The sequence below is a fragment of the Lissotriton helveticus genome, chromosome 9 (genome assembly GCF_964261635.1).
Source record: "Lissotriton helveticus chromosome 9, aLisHel1.1, whole genome shotgun sequence".
Lineage (NCBI taxonomy): Eukaryota > Metazoa > Chordata > Amphibia > Caudata > Salamandridae > Lissotriton > Lissotriton helveticus.
The window spans coordinates 287,650,145-287,671,775 of NC_136070.1; the positions used below are offsets into that span (position 1 = coordinate 287,650,145).

General features: G+C 45.4%; 1 protein-coding gene across 2 annotated transcripts in view; it reads right to left on the minus strand.

Moving 5' to 3' along the window:
* Positions 1 to 4,904: 4,904 nt before the first annotated feature.
* SEL1L (SEL1L adaptor subunit of SYVN1 ubiquitin ligase) overlaps positions 4,905 to 21,631 on the minus strand; it is a 324,711-nt gene continuing 307,984 nt past the window's right edge. For both annotated transcript variants that reach the window (XM_078660004.1, XM_078660003.1), the window contains exons 19-21: positions 15,173 to 15,345; positions 14,408 to 14,536; positions 4,905 to 6,038 (exon numbers count right to left, since the gene is read on the minus strand). In XM_078660004.1, coding sequence (XP_078516130.1) covers positions 5,796 to 6,038; positions 14,408 to 14,536; positions 15,173 to 15,345 — 545 coding nt within the window. In that variant the 3' untranslated portion in view covers positions 4,905 to 5,795. The remainder of the gene's footprint in view (positions 6,039 to 14,407; positions 14,537 to 15,172; positions 15,346 to 21,631) is intronic.

Genomic DNA, 21,631 nt, shown 5'->3' on the forward strand with positions numbered 1-21,631 from the left:
GTTGGGGTTGCTTCTTGCCCTAGGCTGATCATCTTTATCCTCGTCCAGATCTTGCTTGGGATATTTGTTCCTATGACACCATAGTTAGGATCCTTAAATTGCCACTAGTGAAATCCAGATTTACTTCTAAATGTCTTTACATTACTTTTACATTACTTAATTGTAGTAAAACTGCCATAGGAAAACACATGGTCAGGAGCAAGTAGACCCTTAGCGAGACACTTTAGATGCTACAAACAATATTTTCTGAAGCCTTCTGTGGCTGTGCTTCTCAGACATGCAATAGCAGCTCCCTAAGTCTCTAACAAGATCCATCCATTTCAACTCAAAGAACTCAAGATGCACAAGTTACTACTTGTTTAACGATATATCTCTAAGAGACATTAGTTAGTGATAGATTCCTTACCTTAGAATATCCCCAGGCATCAGACTGGATCCAGAAAGGTTTTGCTTAGCAGTACCCCTGCGCATCAGTAGGTGGCGTTCTGCGGCTCCGCATCAGTCACTGGCGACATCAGCGTCGAGATGACGTCACGGAGAGTACTTAGCTCGGGATACCATACTCTTCGAGGCCAGTCTGGAACCACAAGAATGACTTGGGCCTTGCCGTGCCTGATCTTCTTCAGCACTCTGGGCAGAAGAGGTATAGGCGAAAAGGCGTACAACAGACTGCAGCTCCTCTCGAGACGAAAAGCGTCTCCGAGCGAGTGCCGCCTCGGAAATTCCAACGCTCAGAACTGATGACATTGCGCGATCTCTTCGGTGGCAAATAGATCTAACCAGGGCTCTCCCCAATGCTCGTGATCCATCATGCACCAGTGGCTGAGTTCGTCCGCCCTGGCGTTCAGAGAACCTGCCAAGTGTTGAACCCCCAAGGTAATGCCTTGATATTCCAGCCATGTCCAGAGGCGCAGAGCCTCCTGACATAGGGTCCCCGACCCCACCCCGCCCTGCTTGTTGCAATACCACATGACGGTGGTGTTGTCCGTGAACACCTGCACTACACTTCCCCAGACAAAGGGAAGGCATGCCTTCAGAGCAAGTCGGATCGCCCGCAGCTCCAGAAGGTTGACATGGAGCTGGGACTCCGCCGGAGACCAGAGGCCTCTGATCTCCGCCTTTCCCAAGTGGCCTCCCCATCCCAGGAGGGATGCATCCGTCACTACTGTGTGCTCTGGTTGGGGGAAGGGAGAGGGATCTGCCATTAACCCAATCGCGATTCGCGAGTCACAACTGCAAGTGTCATGCAGTGCCCTCCGAGATCTGGACATGATCGGACAGGTTGCCCCGAAGCTGCACCCACTGAAACTTCAGGTCCACTGCAGAGCCTGCATATGCCATCTAGCATGTTGCACTAACAGGATGCAGGAGGCTATCAGGCCCAGGAGCCGGAGGGTCATCCTGACTGAAACCCATGATAGAGGCTGAAAGATCGGAATCATAGCCTGAATATCCCAGACTCGCTGCTCGGTAGCATAAAACCGAAACAGCGTCGAATCCAGAACTGCTCCGATGAAGGGGAGCTTCTGAGAGGGACTCAGGTGCGACTTTGGCACGATGATGGAGAACCCCAGCAAATGCAGACAGTCGGCCGTAGTCTGAAGGTGGGTGACGACTGCTTGGGGCGAGCCCGCCTTCAGCAACCAGTCGTCGAGGTAAGGGAAAGACTGACACCCCCGACCTGCGTAGATGAGCTGCGACCAATGCCATCACTTTCGTGAACACCTGAGGGGCGCTGGTAAAGCCCAAGGGGAGCAAACTGAAAATGCCCCTGGCCTACCGTGAACCGCAGTTAGCCCCGGTGGGCAACAGGACGGGAATGTGAAAATAAGCGTCCTGCAAGTCCAACGCTAACATCCAGTCCCCAGGGTTCAGGGCAGCCAGGACCTGAGCCAGAGTCAGCATCTTGAACTTCTCCTTCCAGAGGAAGCGATTGATGTCCCTGAGGTCCAAGATGGGGCTCAGGCCCCCCTTGTCCTTCTTGGGGACCAGAAAGTAGTGGGAATAACAAGCACTCCCAACTTCCTGACCAGGAACGCACTTGATGGCCCCCTTGGCTAGGAGGGCCGTGACTTCCTCTCGGAGAAGAGCCAAATGATCCCACGACATGTGGTGGTACAGAGGTGGCATGGCAGGAGGGGAGGACTGAAAGGCAAGTGAGTAAACTTGGCAGATTATCTGCAGCACCCACTTGTTCGATGTAATTTCGCGCCAATGGTGGAGGTGGTGGCGGACCCTGCTACTCACCGGTGTGGAGTGCTCCCTGAAGCTCGGATTAGGAAGGCTTAGAGGTGGAAACAGCAGGGGTAGAGGTGGACTGACCCACACGCTGTTTCCCAGACCCACCCCTGCGGAAGCCACGGCCGCGCTTAGGCTGGTTCTGCACGGGCTTGTTGGAGGGGCGTGCCTGGGTGCCCCTGCCCTGTCCACAAAAGGGAAGAAACCCAGGTGTGTCCGAGTTCTTCGTAGAAAGACCCAAGGACTTGGCCGTGGCCCGCGAGTCCTTAAAGCGCTCCAGTGCACTGTCGGCCTTATCGCCAAAGAGGCGGAAGCCATCAAAGGGCATGTCCATGCGCGAGCCGTGGACATCGGGCGAGAACTCGGTTGAACGCAACCAGGCGTGGCGCCATAGTCATGGAAATTGCTCTGCCCAACGAATCAGCGATGTCCAAATCACACCTGTTGGCAAATTTAGCCGCATCCTTACCTTCAGCAATCGCTTGGGAAAGGACAGCCTGGACCTCCTCAGAACACTTAGGCAAGACCTGAGCAACGGAATTCCACACTTCGTGGGAGTAACGGCCTAACAAGCAGGCGGTGTTAACCGACCGTAGCCCTAAGCTGGCCGAGGAGAACAACCTCTTACCAAATTGTTCCAGCCTTTTAGAGTCCTTATCCGGCGGAGCCGTGGGAAAGGTACTCTGCGACATTGAGGCCTGAATGACCAGGCTCTCAGGTGTAGGGTGAGTGGTGAGGAAGGCGGGATCACCAGACACAGGGCGGTGACGCCTGGCGACGTTTTTATCCACCGGCGCCCCCGTAGCCGGCTGCAACCAAGTGCCCAAGAGGACTTCGGCTCTGACGATGTAGACAGCTTCTGGAGCACCTCCGTAAGGAGATTGGTTGTGAGGGCCACTGTAGGGAGGTCGAGATGGAGAGCCTCCGCAGCCCGACGGAGCACCATGGTGTAGGAAGCACCCTCCTCCATAGTAGGCATAGGAGAGGCAAACCCCGGGTCAGAAGAAACATCAAGTTCACCCGCGTCTTCCAGGTCGTCCACTCAATCAAGAGGGTCCTCGGACCAGTCCCAGTCGTTGTCCGCCTCTGGCATAGAGGGGGCCAGTCACGGCGGCAGAACCAGAGCCGGAGAAGGGACGAACGGTGTCGGGAACGGTGCCAGCCGGAGCCGTTTCCCACTGCGGATCGCAGGCCGGAACAAACTGGTCCTGGAACCGGGCAGGGGGGGATAAAAGTCTCCCAGAGCAGCACCGAGAGTGGAGCCGAGGGAGGCGCTGGCACCGGAGCCGGCATCGCAGCACCTTGTGGCGCAGAGGCCGGAGCCAGCAGTGCAGGATCCAGTGGCGCCGGGGCCAACAGGATCTGGACACGGGACCCCGGGGCCCGAAGGTGCGCCGGCGGGAGCCCGAGGCCTGTAAAGGCGGTCCAAGGCAGCAAGGAACTCTTGCATCTGTTTGGGAGTCGCCAACGGACCCGGGTATGGCAGGTAGGCCGCGGGACTCCCAGGCTCCAGAGGAGCCGCAGGGGCGAGGCCCCTGTCCCCCTCGTCCACCTCTGAGCAGCGATGGGGGGGGACATCGGAGAGCGAACACGCTTCTTCGACTTTTTGTATGGCGTCGCTCACCGGAATCCAAAGGCGAAGACTTGGAGCCCGAGGAGCGATGGCTCCGGTCCCGCGAGCTGTCACAGGAACGGCCCCTGGACCCAGAGCGGCGGTGTGACTAATGCCGAACTTCCAGCAATTTCTGGCGCCGCTCCCGCCATGGCTCAACAGTCCTGGGAGTCGTGATCGGTCTCCAGGCAGTAGAGGCAAACATCGTGGGGGTCCGCCACCGACATATTGCGGCGACAGGCCTCACAAGACTTAAAGCCAGGCATCCCTACGTAAACCAGGAGAGAAAATAGGGACACAAAAGTCTCAAAACAGCGGTCAAAAAGTGACCAAGGCACGTGCTCAATCCGAATCTGCGCTTGCTGGCGCGGAGAAAGAAAGGACTGACATCAGCGCACATGGGTGGCGCCTAAGTACTCTCCGTGACGTCATCTCGGCACTGACGACGCCAGTGACGGCCTCAGAGCCGCAGGACGCTACCTACTGACGCGCAGGGGTACTGCTAAGCAAAAACTTTCCGGATTCAGTCTGGCGCCTGGGGATATTCTAAGGTAAGGAATCTATCGCTAACGTGTCTCTTTCAGATGGTTATGGTTTACAGACAGTCTTTTTTATATACTTCCCTAAACTTTTTAGACCTTCCATCTTCCTTAATTAAGCCTCTCCAATCTGAAACTGCTCGGCATGATGGTTTATCAATAGCGTACTATATCCTAGGTCTTTTAGGTTTCGGTCACTATTGAGATCAGAAACCCTTCTGAACCTCAATCAATATAAAGCCCAAAAAGTATACACTTACATCCCTAAACACTCACAGCATCCTGATGCTACTGGAGTTTAGGGCCATATTAAAGGAATCTCCATCTCAATTTTAGATTGGTTAGTAGTAAAATAAAATGAAAATAAAATAACTTGTGAGACAACATGACATGGTGGACCCAGTTAGTAATTCCTTTAACCGGAACCTTTTTTGACCTCAAAGAAAGTGTGAACACCATAAAAAAGTGGAATCTAGAAAAACTGTAATTACAGTGTATGTTGGAGTTTGACATCGTTTGTGGTATTTAAGCATTGTCTTCACTTTTTTATTTAAATTTCCACACTTTTAATTAATCATCCCAACATCTCTCAAGCTCCATATCCCCTCTCAAAATTGTTGCAAGTCTTTTGCCATTTAAAAAAATATAGACGCAATTTCCCCCCTCCCACAATATCTGCAGCTCCTGTTTATTCCGGACAAAGTATTTGTTTGGCTACAGAACATGTCCATGTACAATGCCTATTGCACAGCGATTCATTGTTCTGTAGACTACCACAGAAGAAAAGTAAACATTGTCAGAGTTAAAAGACCTATGCAAGAGAGGGAGTGTGAACATGAAACTGAGACTTTCAAAAGTATCAGACTGATCAAGTCTCTAAACACTTGGGAAGAGCGGAGAGGAATCAGCTGATTGCTTTTCGAAGGCATAATTCTGTTTTAAAAAGTCATTCTCACTTAAAGTCCCAAACTCTGCCTTTCAAGCTTAAGAAGCGTAAATGTATCCTTTGTGCCCTTTTTTTTTTTTTTAAATAAAAGTGAATAATGTTCAACTGACAGTAGGCCCTGAGGGATTTTCAGTCCAAAGATTTGTAAAGACGTTAACAAAGCAGCTGACTCTTTCCCAACAAAAATTAAATTATGAATACCACAGGCATTGTTGTTAAAACTGCTGTTCAACTGAAAATTAATTTAAAAAAAAAAAAATGAAAGAAAAGCCAGTGAACAGTTTTGTTCCAGAAATATCTAAACACGCAACTCAGTCTATGCAGAAAAAGTTACTTATTCCCCAATCCCAAAAAATAGGGTAGGGGCTATTTCATGTAAAGTTGCACAAGGAACTGCAAATGTTTCATCGTAAATTGCAAAGGAAGAAAATATTGATGGACGAGGAGAGACATTTTTTCTTCATGGTTGCGGGTGTTCCTGAGGCTGTGCAGGTGGTTCTTGTGGTGGTTGCGGCTGTTGTTGTTCTGGCTGAGGATCTGGTGGAGCCTGTCTTCGCCCTGCTGCTCGTGGTACAACAGGATGCGGTCTCTGCCTGTAAGCAATTACTGTTCCTAACAACAAGGCAATGATGGTCATGAGGTACAGGTCCCACTCAGGTCCCAACAACTGATCCATATCCACTTGGGAGAATAACTCGTTGACCTGAAATAAAGACAACAGAATTAATGAAAGAAGGCATCTCCCAAAGTAAGTAGAGATGACCTTTTTAATGTAGACCCTAATTTTGTGTGGACTATTATTAGGAAGGGTAACACTACCCAAAACAAATATTGCTAGTGCAGGGACTGGTACTGAACGAAAATGTACTTACTTTTGGTAACGATCTTTGCGGTGGATACTCAATCTAATTGCAGAATCCTCACTTTTGAATATCCCAGACACAAACAGGATCCAGAACCTTTTCAATAGGGCTCTGGTGCTGGTAGGTAGCCCCATGCCAATCTGAATGCAGGAAGTGTGGTTGCTGTGACGCGACTGGAGCCAAAAAATCTGACAGCATGGCACCCTGCCAGATAGCCCAAGCACTAACTTTAAAAAATAAAATAAAAAATATAATATATATATATATATATATATATATATATATATATATATATATATATATATATCCAACAAAGCGCCGTCTCTGTCAGTTAAAAGAGCAAGCGGCTGCGGCTGCGAAACGCGTTGGGTGTGATCGCCAAATAAATTTCACTTAAAAAGCAGTTTGGGCCTCAACTTGTTGTCTTTTAACTGACAGAGACGGCGCTTTGTTGGATTGCTTGGGGTAAGACGAAACCCCGTCGAGGCCCACCTCTATCTATCTATCTCCAGTCCTGGTCACACATAAGAAACAGGCGCTGACTCCGTGGGACGTTCTGTCAAAGAAAATAATTTATTCCAAATAGATCACCTTAGACGCGTTCCGGCGGACGAAGCATATATATAAGAAAATTGCGGCTTATAAACTGCTGTGCCGTCTTACAGATATCACCCTTAGCCCATGATGAAGTGCTGAGAAAGTACGAAACGCGTCGGGCTGGACTGAGAAACCCGAGCGAAGAATTGTGTGCTGTTGTCCGCTTCATACTTCATTGAATAAATGGCGAATACTTACCTCCTTGTGTGGGCTCTCCTACAGCAGGCAAACTTGTGTTTGATGTCTAGCGGCCCCGCCTGAGCCGCAGGAGTGTCCCGCTGCGCGGTGTGCAGCCCTGCTGCACCGTCAAACGGCGAGGTAGTATAAGGACAAGGATGCCAATGAAGAGATTAACGGATGCGGTCTTACAGCCCCCATTTGCATCGCAACCCACTGTGGTAAAAACTTTATTAAAATAATCTGGATATGGCACAGGACCCACTGGGGTAAGAGTTGAGCACTACAAGTTCCAGGATGCCATGCGGCCACGCCTACCTAGGCGGGGATTTGAAAGAACAAAGAAAATTGTGGCTTATAAACTGCTGTGCCGTCTTACAGATATCACCCTTACCCCATGATGAAGTGCTGAGAAAGTACGAAACGCGTCGGGCTGGACTGAGAAACCCGAGCAAAGCATTGTGTGCGGTTGTCCGCTGCATACTTCATTGAATAAATGGCGAATACTTACCTCCTTGTGTGGCCTCTCCTACAGCAGCAAACTTGTGTGTTTGATGTCTAGCGGCCCCGCCTGAGCAGCAGGAGTGTCCTGCTGCACGGTGTGCAGCCCTGCTGCAACGCCAAACGGCGAGGTAGTAAAAGGACAAGGATGCCAATGAAGAGATTAACGGATGCGGTCTTACAGCCCCCATTTGCATCGCAACCCACTGTGGTAAAAACTTTATTAAAATAATCTGGATACGGCACAGGACCCACTGGGGTAAGAGTTGAGCACTACAAGTTCCATGATGCCATGCGGCCACGCCTACCTAGGCGGGGATTTGAACGAACGAAGAAAATTGTGGCTTATAAACTGCTGTGCCGTCTTACAGATATCACCCTTAGCCCATGATGAAGTGCTGAGAAAGTACGAAACACGTCGGGCTGGACTGAGAAACCCGAGCGAAGCATTGTGTGCTGTTGTCCGCTGTATACTTCATTGAATTAATGGCGAATACTTACCTCCTTGTGTGGGCTCTCCTACAGCAGGCAAACTTGTGTGTTTGATGTCTAGCGGCCTCGCCTAAGCCGCAGGAGAGTCCCGCTGCACAGCCTTGCTGCACCGTCAAACGGCGAGGTAGTATAAGGACAAGGATGCCAATGAAGAGATTAACGGATGCGGTCTTACAGCCCCCATTTGCATCGCAACCCACTGTGGTAAAAACTTTATTAAAATAATCTGGATACGGCAGAGGACCCACTGGGGTAAGAGTTGAGCACTACAAGTTCCAGGATGCCATGCGGCCACGCCTACCTAGGTGGGGATTTGAACGAACAAAGAAAATTGTGGCTTATAAACTGCTGTGCCGTCTTACAGATATCACCCTTACTCCATGATGAAGTGCTGAGAAAGTACGAAACGCGTCGGGCTGGACTGAGAAACCCGAGCAAAGCATTGTGTGCTGTTGTCCGCTGCATACTTCATTGAATAAATGGCGAATACTTACCTCCTTGTGTGGGCTCTCCTACAGCAGGCAAACTTGTGTGTTTGATTGATATATATATATATATATATACGTTCTAGTTAGCTGGACATTTCACACGTACAAAACCATAGAAATTCCACCGTTATAGTTAGTTCAGCTAACTATAAATCGCGCCCCCGCAATGCATTGCTCATGGCGCCACATATTACATCATTCATGGCATGGCCAGTGACATGACTGATGACATCATCCAGTGACTGTGTGTTTCTGTAAAGTTTAAATATGTTTTATATATATATGCAAGAAGTATTGAAGAATGAGTGGGTGTATAAGTGTCTGGATAGACGATTTAGCAGGTATGTGACAGATTGTATAAGTGACTGATTAAACGCGTCTTACTGAATGCATCGGTTACTGAATAAACTGTGTGAATGTCTGTATCAGTGTGTCTGTTGTTGTGTAAACTGCCACATGGGTTGGTTAGTAGGCACATGAGTGTCTATATGGTTTATTGTTTGTTTGCCTGAGTATTTGTATGGGAAAGTGAGTGTGTGTGGGTTTTGGAGGTATGTGACTGTGCATAGATGATGTTACAATGGTTGATTCACTGGATGCATGGGTTCAAGAAGGCATATGGAAACAGCTGTATGGGTGTGTGAGTCTCTGTATGAGTGTGTTGGTGAGTGAATGGAAGTCTCAGTGGATATGTCAAAGTAACTACATATGTAAAAGGCAATGTGTGTGAGAGCTGGAGTATATACACAACTATATGTGAGAGTGAGTAATTCTGACAGTGGCTGTATGGACGAGTGTGTTCTTATATCAGTGATTATGTAACAGAGAAAGTATGCATTACTATTTGTATGAATAAGTGAGGTGGTGTGTATATAATTGTATGGGTGAGTAAATGGGACTGTGATAGATTCTTTGCATGACTAAGTGGGTGTCCGAGTAATTGCATGGATGAGTAGCGGTGTGTGATTGTTTGTATAGGTGTATATGATAGTATTGTATTTATGAGTGACTGCGTGTATAAGTGATTGTATGGATGAATGAGTAGATGTGTGTTTAGAACTTTCAATCAGGAAGTGCGTATGTAGTAACTGGTATCGGTGTGTTAATTTTGAAAATGGTTGTCTGTATTTAACAGTGGATGTATCAAAGGTTATATTAGACTGTGAAGAGGTGCATCAGATTTTCACGTGGATGATGTCATCAGTGATGTCACTGACCATGCCATGAATTATGTAATATGTGACATCATGAGCAATGCATTGCGTGATCGAGTTATAGTTAGCTGAACTACAACAGTGAATTTTCTATGATTTTGGACGTGTAAAATGTCCAGCTAACTATAACGCCCCTGAAACCTATGTTTTTTTTCAGCGAATTTCAATGTTTTTTTTTAATGCTAATTTCTAACTATAATGTCTGTAAAACCTATGTTTTTTCAGTGAATATATATATATCGGCTTGCAGAGGGAGAGCTAGATGCCGTCGGCTCACAAAGGCACAGCAGCATACTGGCTCGCAGAGGGACAGCTGTGTCGGAGCAACGGACCTGCTAGCAGAGACACGGCTACGAGCTAACGGCCTAACTCGCAGAGGTAGAGCAGCGAGCCAACGGGCTGACTCGCAGATGAACAACAACGGGCCGCCGGGCCTGCCACCAGACACACACCTACGAACTAACCGGCTGGCTCACAGAGGTAGAGCTGCGGGTCAGACGGCTCGCTGGCGCACAGCTGCGGGCCGATGGACTGGTTTCTAAAGGCATAGCCGCGAGCCGCATTTGGTTCTGACCATTGTATAACAGATACATCTTCCTGTAGAATATCAACAACAAACGAAACAATGTTGTGTAATGGCAGTTATTTACTCTTGAATAATGAAAAAAGCTGCGGCATCTTAAAAGGTATTCCATACATAGTGGCAACGTCTAGTTTGCTGGAAAAACGTGCTGTTTCCTCCGTCACAGGGAGATTCGATACCTCGAGTTGGCCTTTCCTTCTGACCTTGAAGGCAGTTTGACAATCTGAGCCGAATAAGAGCCTTATTGTCCCAGAAAGAAGTTTCTTTCACTTCTGCCCATGAGACTTATGTCCTGCAGGTGGCCAACACGACAACAGAAGTACATAATCTTTTAAACACTGATCTCCCACAACATTTTGGTGAACTAATTCATTCTATTTTCAATGCTCCACATTCCCTAGGGCTGGCGCATTTTTTTTAGCTTGTGAGATCCGGCCTTGTAATTTCTTTCCAAATTATTTTTGGTGTGATCCCCGCTTTCATTCATTCTATTTTCTCGAGCGTTTTCGGCGGGTTGCCACTTTGACTAGCTTTGGCTGCCGGACTTTTCTTGATCTGCATGCTCAAAAATGGCTGCTCCACTTGTGCTCGTTCACAACCCAGCCCTACTACAGCTACTTTGCAACCGCATGCTTGACTATTATGGCACCTTGCCGCTGGCCACTCTCAGCGTGGCTTACAATTTGTCTTTCCGCTATCCCTACTATACTTGCATCCAGCCAGTGTTCTCATGCATTTCCTGCCCCTTCCAATGGGCGTTGGATCTATGCCTCACAAACACAGCGTCGCCTAACCCGGATTTTCCTTTACTGATGAACCCCTTGGTGAATCATGAGCGTGAATGTTCCGGTATTAGTTTCATGGCATATGCTGCTGCACTTGGTGTGCTTGCTCAGTGGGATGTACGTACGGCTGCACATGATTTCCTGCAACCGAGTTACATCGAGTACCATGCAACTTGCCCTGCTATGGTGTTGGAAGCTGCAATAATCAATGAGCACGTTTGCTCCTTCTAATTGCTCAATTGGATGGAGTCTATTTTTTCAGACAAAAATAATGATCTCCTATTGGAAGCTGTTACAACTTACTGCTCTTACACACTGATGGATTAATTTGGCTGTGCCACATTTATTTTCTCTCTCACCATAGTATTATTACATTTTTCTGTTTTCAACACTGTTGACATTCTTCGCCTACTTCATTTTCCTATATTTGATATCTGCTCTTCTTGGCTCAGACTTTTTGGACTCTGTGTTCTACTCTGCTCACTGTGTGTTGGACCGCCCAAAGGGGACGGTGTCGTGGGGGTTAGGAGGTGCCAATGAGCGCTGCTAAGTTAGCATGAGTTCATACCTTGCATCACAGCCATTTTAGCCGCTTTTTCCACACGACTCAAAATGCAATGGTTCTCGTAAACACTTCTGTTTTCGCTGCTTCGCATGGGAACTGTCTGCCTTTCACTATTTCTGCTGTGCACTGAGTACTCGTCTGTATGCTGTGTTCAAGAGCAGAAAACAACATTGCTGGTTATTCAGCTTTGACCCGTCCCACGCACATATAGACATAACATGGAACAGACCTCCGCTTTTGAAATTTTGAGTGCTTTTAATATTGCACAGGATGCAAATTACACACACTTGGAGAACAATCTTTACAGACGAAGAGCTGTACTTGTCCGGAGATGTAAATCCTATCATATAAGACTTGAGGTAGGGGGTTCCACTGTCCAAGCCAGCGGTCTTCCACTAATATAAAAAACATAGCTCATAGCATGGGTAGGACGTTAAGCGCTATTTGGCTTAATCCACTGACATTATAATATGCTTTCCCCATTCGTACTTTATGCAATTGTAACTATGCTGATTGTATTATTTACGTGCATTTCTTTGCTCACCTTAGCACGCGTACTACATTACAGAGCTCGTTAGTTGAAATAAACATTTAAAACTATACAAAGTCTCTGGTTACTCACATTGTGAACAGGTATGAGTGTCTAAGCTAAAGAGTGTCTTGTTCGCACAAATTCTGAGAGGACCTGATTCGCATTGTTCTAAGATATCTAATTATTGGTAGCTCCGCTATAGTACAGAGAACGAATGAGCCAGAGGTCTTCCACCGATATAATAAACATAGCTCGTAGAATGGAGAGGGTGTTAAGCGCTATTTGGCTTAATCCACTGACATTATAATATCCTTTTCCCGTTCGTACTTTATGCAATTGTAACTATGCTGATTGTATTGTTTACATGCATTTCTTTGCTCACCTTAGCACGTGTACTACATTACAGAGCTTGTTAGTTGAAATAAACATTTTAAACTATACAAAGTCTCTGGTTACGCACATTGTGAACAGGTATGAGTGTCTAAGCAAAAGAGTGTCTTGTTTCCACGAATTCTGAGAGGAGCGGAGTCACATTGTTCTAGGATATCTAATCATTGGTAGCTCCGCTGGAGTACGGAGAACGAATGACATACTATAGCTAACCGGATAGAGGTTTCTGTGCACTGAGGGTGTTTTTGGTACACCAAAACATACCGAGGTCCTGGTTTCCCGTGACCTGGGGAGCGAGACGGTGATGTGGGGAGAGGGACCGTGAAAGGGGTATCTTGCACAGACAGAGCTTCAGTGTTGCCTCGCAAGAGGTAGAACTACGGACCCGATGGCTTGTAGAGGGAGAGATGCGAGCTGAAGGACTGAATCATAAAATGGCTAGCAACACTTCCTAGTTTCAACAGTTCACAGCCCGTAACCCCTGAGGCAATCCGATGTCAGAATTCCCAAATATCGATATCTGTCAAATTTTATATTTCTCAAAAACTACTGAATGGATTTACACCATGTAAACAAAAGCGCGCTTTCTGGACCAAGACCTTTCTCCCTGCCAAATTTGGCGTAATTCCGTTCAGCAGTTTGAGCTGTAGCCTTGTCTAATGTTTCCTATGGAAAATGCATTGAGAAAACACGTTTTGGGACCCCCCTTTTTTCTCAGCCCCCTTGACCAATCACCCCCAAACTTACAGGATAAGAGCTGATCAAAAAAGAGAAAGTTTTTGGTAAATTACGTAAAGATTTGTCAAACGATGCCAAAGTTATAAGCACATTGAGGGCTCCAGGAGGGGATCCGCGCAACCTCCCTCCCAACATGAGCAACGCCCCAGGGCTGCGGGGGCCCCAGTGGGCCCCCGAACCTCAGCGAGCCCCCGCTATTGCTTTTTAAGAAATACCCCCAGAATCTAGCCCACCCAGAGCCTCATTAAAATAAAACACGAGAACCCGCCACCCCCGCGTGAATTGCGCTAAATTATCTTTTTTTTATGCTTTTTTTTTTTTAGCTCTGGGGATCCTTCTGGGACCCCCTGAGCAGGGCTAGGGGATCAGGGTGTTTCTTCCCGGCCCCCTTCTCTTGTTTTATATCTTTGTTACTCTGTTTCCTGGTGACTCGCTTCTACCGAGTCACAAGATGGCTGCCAACACTTCCTGGTTTGGAGTGTTGGCAGCCAATCAGAGTGAAGCTCATGCTCGGGAGTTAGGCTCCGCGCAGATATCAAAACTTATTTTTCTAATTTCTCAGCAACTGCTGAACAGATTTACACCATTTAAAAAAAAGGTTGCTTTCTGAACCAAGCTCTACCTTTTTGCCAAATTTGGGGTAATTCCGCTCAGCAGTTCGAGCTGTAGCTCATCGCAAAATTTCCTATAGAAATGAACATAGGGAAAACGCATTTTTGGACCCCCTGGATAGGCTTTTTTGGGGGAGAATTTCGCAAAGTTTCGTCAAACGTCGCCAAAGTTATTAGAAAATCAAAAACTGCTTTTCCTATGGAAACTAGGTTGTAACTATAATTACCTACTGGCGACAGCCAGTAGGTAATTCATTCATTTTTTTTTTCTCTTTCTCTCTCTTTCTCTTCTCTCTCTCAATTTAGGAGGGCTTGGGGGGCATTTCTCCCACATAAAAATAAATTGAATATTAAACAAAAAAATATATATTTAGCTTATGTATACTTGCATGTTAAAGGCATGCTTGGTAAAGGCATACAACCTTTCCTGACAGAGCCTACCAGTCTACTTAAGATATAGAGTCAGACAGGTCCGATGTGGTCGAGACAGAGAGAGCAGACTTGGAATTTCTGGTGGATCACAGATTGTTACTCACATTGGCCTCCTGTAGGTATTGCAGGGAATAGACCATCCCGAGCTTACAAAGTGCCAGGAAGACTGGAACCTGCGCATCTGGGCTTGCTTCAGCTGCCATATCATAGAAGCGTTTGGCAAGGTGAATGTCCTGCAATGGTACAATTGAGAAAAACAAAAAGCAAGTAACAGATTAATGCAAACGAACCAGAAAATGCAAAAAAGATTATCTTGGAAGATGTCTTTCTTTCTTCTCATTTAAGTTCATTCTTACATGAATCACTATATCATAAAACCACTCTAAAACATGAAATTCCCTGCTCAACATCAGTTTGAATTAATAAAAAAAATTATTCAGCTATCGACCTGTAAACATCATGGACAAAACAGTATCATTTAGACACCAGACTGAAGACAAAGTAGTTACAGAACAGACATATTGCCAGGAGGAGAAGCAAATAAAAACAATTATTAAATCCATACCAAACAATTTATATGTCACAATTCTGACTTACACGACTAGGGAAAAAAACCTTACAGATATGTAAAAGGACTCATATGTTGTTCTTAACACTGAAGTTGATCTTAGTAAAAAAAAAAAAGAAATAATAATAATTACAGAGAATTTACTTGCATGCAATTAACAAAACAGTATTGAAGCTTCATCATAAGACAAGAAGGCCTTTGTTTTAACGGATTACATCTTTTAAAATCAATGGCCAAATTCAAAGACATTTCTAGCTTGTGATTCATCTGTCGGGGCATCAGAAATTTGAGCAATGCTTACCTGCTTGATGCCCAATCCTTTTTCATGCATATATCCAAGATTAAACATGGCTTGAGCACTATGTTGCTGCTCTGATGCCAGGCGATAATGGATAGAAGCAGTCTCATAATCAACGTCTGTGCCCAAGCCATAGAAATGGTAATCTCCAAGTTTTATCCTTGCCACGGTGTAACCTGCGATTAAACCAAGGTACAGAAAATAATTATATATTCAAACTCCACACTGCTAATTTATCTTTAGTGGTGAAGCAGGATTTACTTTGTGTACAATAGATATAAGTGTAAAAAGAAATGTTACCTACCTGTATAAATACAGTTCTCCAGCACTGGTATCTTTAATAGATTCACATTTCTGAATTATTAACAGTCTTCAAGCTGGTAGTCCTATGGTGACTTTAAATTAGTAATGTGGTGCTAACACATCTAAAAAGGCCTTGACCATTTTCTCTTTAGTAGAACAGTCACCTCAATGAAAACTCTCGAACTTCAGCCAATGAAGTTAGAGCACAGAACAAAATCCCTACCTCCACTAGCCCCCTACTTGTCACATCCTCCCACCACAGGGCTACCATACATCAGCTTCCAAGTTTACACTGTGAGAGAAGGTAGTCGCTCTGGTGTCTTAAAAGGAGCATTGTTCTTTAATCCTACTCTTCAAGATCTTGGCCTATGTAATCAAGAGGTTGTCTCACAATTGTGGACAAGTTACATCAAAGTCATAGGAAGATTGTTTCTTGTGTTTATTATGGGAAATGGAGCCTCTACGCAGAGGATCTTCAAAAGGATTTTGTTCACTGCTTATTTTCAGCCCAGAAAGCCAGACTGAAAGATATGTGGACCCTTTTAATAAAAATAAAAAAATCACAAAGAAAGAATGGATGGACTGCTGTTGTGCCTTTATAGGCGCAAGTTTAGAAAGCCTATATTCAAAGGATGAGTTGGACAATGCTCCTGAAGGGCCTAAAAATGTTCTAATAAGAGAGCATACGGTGCACAGATACTGTGCAAAGACTCCTTATGACAAGGTGCATTAATTATCCTAAGGGCCACATCAGATGATCTTAAAGAAGGTAGAAAAGAATGATGTCTATTCAATTTCTTTGGGTGGAATGTGCTGCCAAAAGGTTTCTGTCTAAACAGTAGTCTGTGGACCACTTAATGTCTAAGCCTTCGACTTGAACTCACATGCCTTAAACTCAAACAACATTAAGGGAGAGGCATTGCTCCTACTGTTAATGACAATCTCACTGCCAAAGGATTCAGGGGAGGGCAGTACCATCAATAAACACACCACTGACGACATCCCAACTGACAAGGCCCTTACTATATCTACCAGGGTTACCATAATTTCAGAGAAAGGCTTTCTGTCGATACTGCTGCTCAAACACTCATTACCAACTAAGGTGGTGCCAATAGCCACTATGCAAACTACTGGACAGACATACATCTGAGGATGAATGTACTTATGACCTGGCCTCCAGTCCATCTCACTTAAAGGTATACTGTCAAATCCCTGATGATTAAGAACCTGTCATATTATTGGAAGCAGAGGACTAAGGTTGCAAGGAGGATACATTTTGCTCGCCACCAGTCATATCAAGAACACCCAAACAAAATGAGGCGGCCTTACAATTACAAGCTGTACTATGAGTAGGAGTAATATCACCCATGATGCAGGTTCCTATATCATTATTTAGAGACCTTCAACAGAAGATGAAGGAATCCGGCTAGAGATATCGAAGACAGCCAAACCGTGCCACCATTGCAACTGCTCGCAATGCAACCTCAGTTGCCCCCACCACCTTCACCAAGCTACTCTTTCAAAATCACGCTTTCGAATGCAATGGCCTCAGGAACCTCATGCCAGCCTCTGATGTGCAGGACAACCGATTCACACTTATAGGAGAGAGACACTACAGATAATGATCTAGAAGAGGAAGAAGATTTAAATACAATACATGCAGAATAGGACAACTATATCACACCAACCACTAGCCCATCCACCCTGTTTACTGAAAACACACATTCACTAATTGTACCATGGCTGAAAACCTGAATAGTCATACTCCTAGGCTTTCGTAAAACGGGGGTAGCTAATGAACTTTGAAAGTGGAGGTATGCTAATCCATCATCAATTTGCATTGTGTATGTGAGCCTACCCTTTTCCAAATGAGACTCCGCATAACAGTGCCTTTTGTCAACAGAACTTCCCTTTTAATTAATTAAAAGGCCATTATATTGCAGGCCTTTTCAAGGAGCAGTCATTAATTTTCCCAAGACTAGTCCTGGTCTGCCTCGCAAGTCTGACTTTCACGAGGAGTGTGAGCTCAGGCAGGAAGGCTTGAATTATTTCCAACCCTCAGCTACAGTCTACATGCAGGAGCCCAATTTGAAGAACTCCTTACTAAAAAGAAAAAGACTTCATGTCCCTTTTGGTGCCTGTGAGATGACAAAGGAAGGTCATGTATTATTGGATCACAAGTCTGGTATCAGACCCTTTGATTATACTAGAACTTCTACCAGACTTTGGATTCTAGCAAGGGCTGGATTTTGCTACCTTTCTGGCTGGAAGTAGGTAGGTAGCAGTGGGTCCAGGGTTGGAATACACACACACACACTTAAATGTTTAAGGATATTCATCAACTCCCTTCCAAAATCATTCCACACTGGAAATAAATTACAGACTATGGCCTTTTTCCTTGGGGGAGAAGGAACACCCCCACCCAAAAAAAAAAACACAAAAGGAAGATGGAGTTTCTCTTTTGATTATATTTTGGATTTAAAAAAAAAGGTTTAACAAGTGTATTTGCAATCACTGCAGATTGTCGCGCGAGTAGAGTTAAATATATGTCAACAGTTAAGCAACTTTTTTTTTCCAGTTTCAATTTTATTTTAAAAGCAATCAATTAGTGAATGGATGAATGAACAATAATGTGTAAAAACGACTGATGCCCGGAGAATACGACGTCCCAGTGCTGAGACCCCATAATGAGAAGTAGTGCACTTAAGTAGGAAGAAAACAGCCATGTTTTCAGCTGGTTGAGGCAAGAAAATGCCATGCGGAGAGAAGAAGGAAGGGAATACCAAATTGGCTGTGAGATAGACAACGGACTGGCCTCTCATCCTGGTACGATGAATGTAGGGGATTTTAATTAAGTGAGCATTCTCAGATCTGAGCTATCTGGTCAATAAGTAACCCTGTACCAGCTTCTGAAGGTAGGTGGGTCCTCTCTTCATGAGAAGTTTGTATGAGATCGTAAGTGCCTTGAATTTGATCCTGCTATGAACAGGCAGTCAGTGAAGTGTTTTGATATGAGAAGAGACAGATGTTTTTTATAGGTAGTTTAAGGACAAATCTTGCTGCTGTGGTTTGAATAGTGGTTTGAAAAGTTTGAAGAATATTTGGGTAAACCCAAAGAGAAGGCATTGCCATATTTAAGGCAAGGAGTCCAACATAGTTCTCAAATAATTTAATATTGATAAGCAGTTGCCAGCAACCATGGAGATTTGAATGAAAGATCATGGTCAAGTTTAATGCCCAAGTTTTTTAATGTTTTAGTAGGAGTGGGAGTAGGGCCTTATTGCGGAGTCCACCAGCTTGAGTTTCCCACCAGGCTAACTTTCCTGAAGACTTTCTGCTTTATTCGAAATAACCTTTAAAGAAGTACTGTACATCCAGGAGAAAACTGCAGAGAGGAAAGGCTTTGAAATGTTGCGGGTTAGATGACAGATTGTCACCAATGGTCTTGAGCTTGGTATCATGGACATGGGATAGTACAGAGAAAACAAAAGATCATTAGCTGGTTAGTTATGTAGATATTGAACAACATAGGGATAGACAAGCCATGAGGTGCATGGTACTGCAGCAGAAATGTTGCAGAGTGATACGGAGAAAGCAAGATTGATTGAGTGCCGTCTGTAAGAAAGGAATCAATCCATGGAAGAACAGAGTTGCGACAGCCCAGGTTGTGAAATGTATTAGCAGAATGGAATGGAACATTGAGTCAAATACTGCGGAGAGATTGAGTAAAATGAGGGCGGCAGACCCATCTGCATTTGGTATAGATCGTATTTGTTCTGTAGTGGCCAAAAGGGTAGATTCAGTTCAATGACTCCGCCTGAACCCTGAAAAGGAGTCATCAATGAAAGACTGGATTTCTAAGAAGCTGGAGAATTGCATGTTAGCCTTTGCGTCTCAAAGGGCATGGGAACAGCGTCTGTGCAGGCAGATCGGAAAGACAAGCAAGTAGATGCAAAAACTTGCTTCCCAAATGTCCCCACCAGTTTAGATTTCCGATTACGGAGGGGCGGTGGGTGGTAGGTGTAGCAGAAGACATTTTGAAGTTTCATGGACGCTTTCATAACTAAAAGTTCAAAGGAAGGGTGCTGAGAGCAGAATGCAGTGTCTCTGTGGCAGGTCGATGGCATCTTTGAATTTGTCTGTTGACCTGAGGGCCTGAGCAAAGTGTGGTTCAAGCACCCAATAAGGTATCCATAAATCCATAAAATATCTGCCCTGGCTGTAGAATGTCTGTCAATCCAAGGAGGACAGCTGGAGGTCAAGGACTTCAGACACCCTTTGCATTACCACAGAGTAGGTAGTGGAGTCCTCTGTGGCTGAGCTGTAGGATGAGACAGCCCATTTCAGGGTAGGTATCAAGACCACTAGCCTTCTGCAAGTTATCATAGGTATTGTCTTGATGGGGCTGAGTGAACTCATCAACCATGCCATGCTCATTGTCCGAGTCTGTGCCAAAAGGTGAGTCTAAAGTGTGTTGTTTCCCTTGTGGAGACAGCAGATCGAGTGGTGGGAGAGGTAGGTGCGGGTACAAGCAAGGTCGGGCTGATGCCATCCCGGGTCGGACAGTACTATGGGTATCGCCTCATCTGGTGTCAATTGATTGTGTACATGTGTCGAAGTCCCAGGAACAGACGTGGACTGTGGTGCTGGAGGTAGGCTCAGAACTAGAGCAGAGGCATCTTTTGTTGTTCTCAGAAGGTCCAACTGCTGCTGAGAGCGAACCAACTGGCGGTACTCTGAATGGAATCCTTCTCTGCTCCTTGGGGACTCAAGGCATGCTAGATGGAGTCGGTAAAAATCCTAAAAACTGCAACATGGCTATGTGGAACCCTTTGATCTGTTGTGAAGTGGCAGATGGCTCTGGAAACTTTGGCTGTGCCGGAAACAATTTGGGGATTGGCTCCAAAGTCTGAGAACTCTGGGTGCAAGATCAAGAGCCATGGCGCTGCCCCCGCGCCTGTTCAGGCGAATGCGAGTCCCGTTTCAAATTCTTCTATTTATTTTTGGACTTCTCTAAAGTTTTGGATCACGATGAAGACTGGCTACTAGAGTTGCTTTGACAACTCCTGGAGCTGGACTGGGACTGAAAATTTGACTTGGACTGGGACTTAGATCGGCCTCTGCGAGAAGTCTTATGTTTAGTGATGTGAACTTCCACCTAATGATCCTGGATGGCATTATAGTTCATCGATGTGCAGTCACTGCAGGCTTTGGAGTCATGACTCGACCCCAGACACCACAAGCACACATGGTGATTTGTCACAGATATTTGTTTACAATGGTTCCTACAGGGTTTAATTATTTTTTTTTTTTAATGGGGTGACATGCCTTGCATACTGAGACAATTTGGAAATATATCGAGGTAAATGTCCCTGAGAGACACAGAGGGAGCTCCGAATTCATGTCTGGTGGCGCAGAAAGATACGGTGTGCAGATAAGATTTAAACCGTATCACTTTTTCACTCTGCATCAACACCCAGAGTGTGAAGAGTGCCTCCTAATTTGTTTGAGACTTTTTGCCCACACCGGACTCCTAATAAGGTGATTTCCCTTTACATCTAACGTGTCATACAATTCCTTTAGCTTTTCAGACCCGATCATTTTGCTGTGTTTTTGATTTGCAGTTTGGGAGAGAACACACATTGGTCTCTAAATCTCTCCTGGCCCTCTTTGTGTGTTTGAAGCCCTATACATAACTGTAGTATGTGTGTTTAAGGTATTCTCCCACCCCATGAGTGAAACATCTGTGGCAATGGGCAAATGCATAGGTGGGTTGAGAAAAGGCTTGTCCAGATACAAGTTCTTATTGCGATAACAGAGAAGGGTACAATGAATCCTGGGCTATACTAACACTAGATCTTTGACTTATCCACCGCTTGTACCATTGCCTCACTAGACACTCCTACAAAGGGCACATGTGCAACTTTGCAGCAGATACTTTTTAATTCATTAAGCCATCATCCCAAACAATGTCATTACCATCCTTACCATGAAAGAACATTTTGTCTGAAAAAGAGGCAGCAGCTTCACCATCACAGCATTTAGGACAAATCCAAAAAAGAAAAAAAAAAAAAAGCTCAACCTTCAGGAGCTGGGGTAGTGATTTTTTATACGGATGGTGTAACCTGACCTTTCTACTAGAGATACTGCTATCTGACT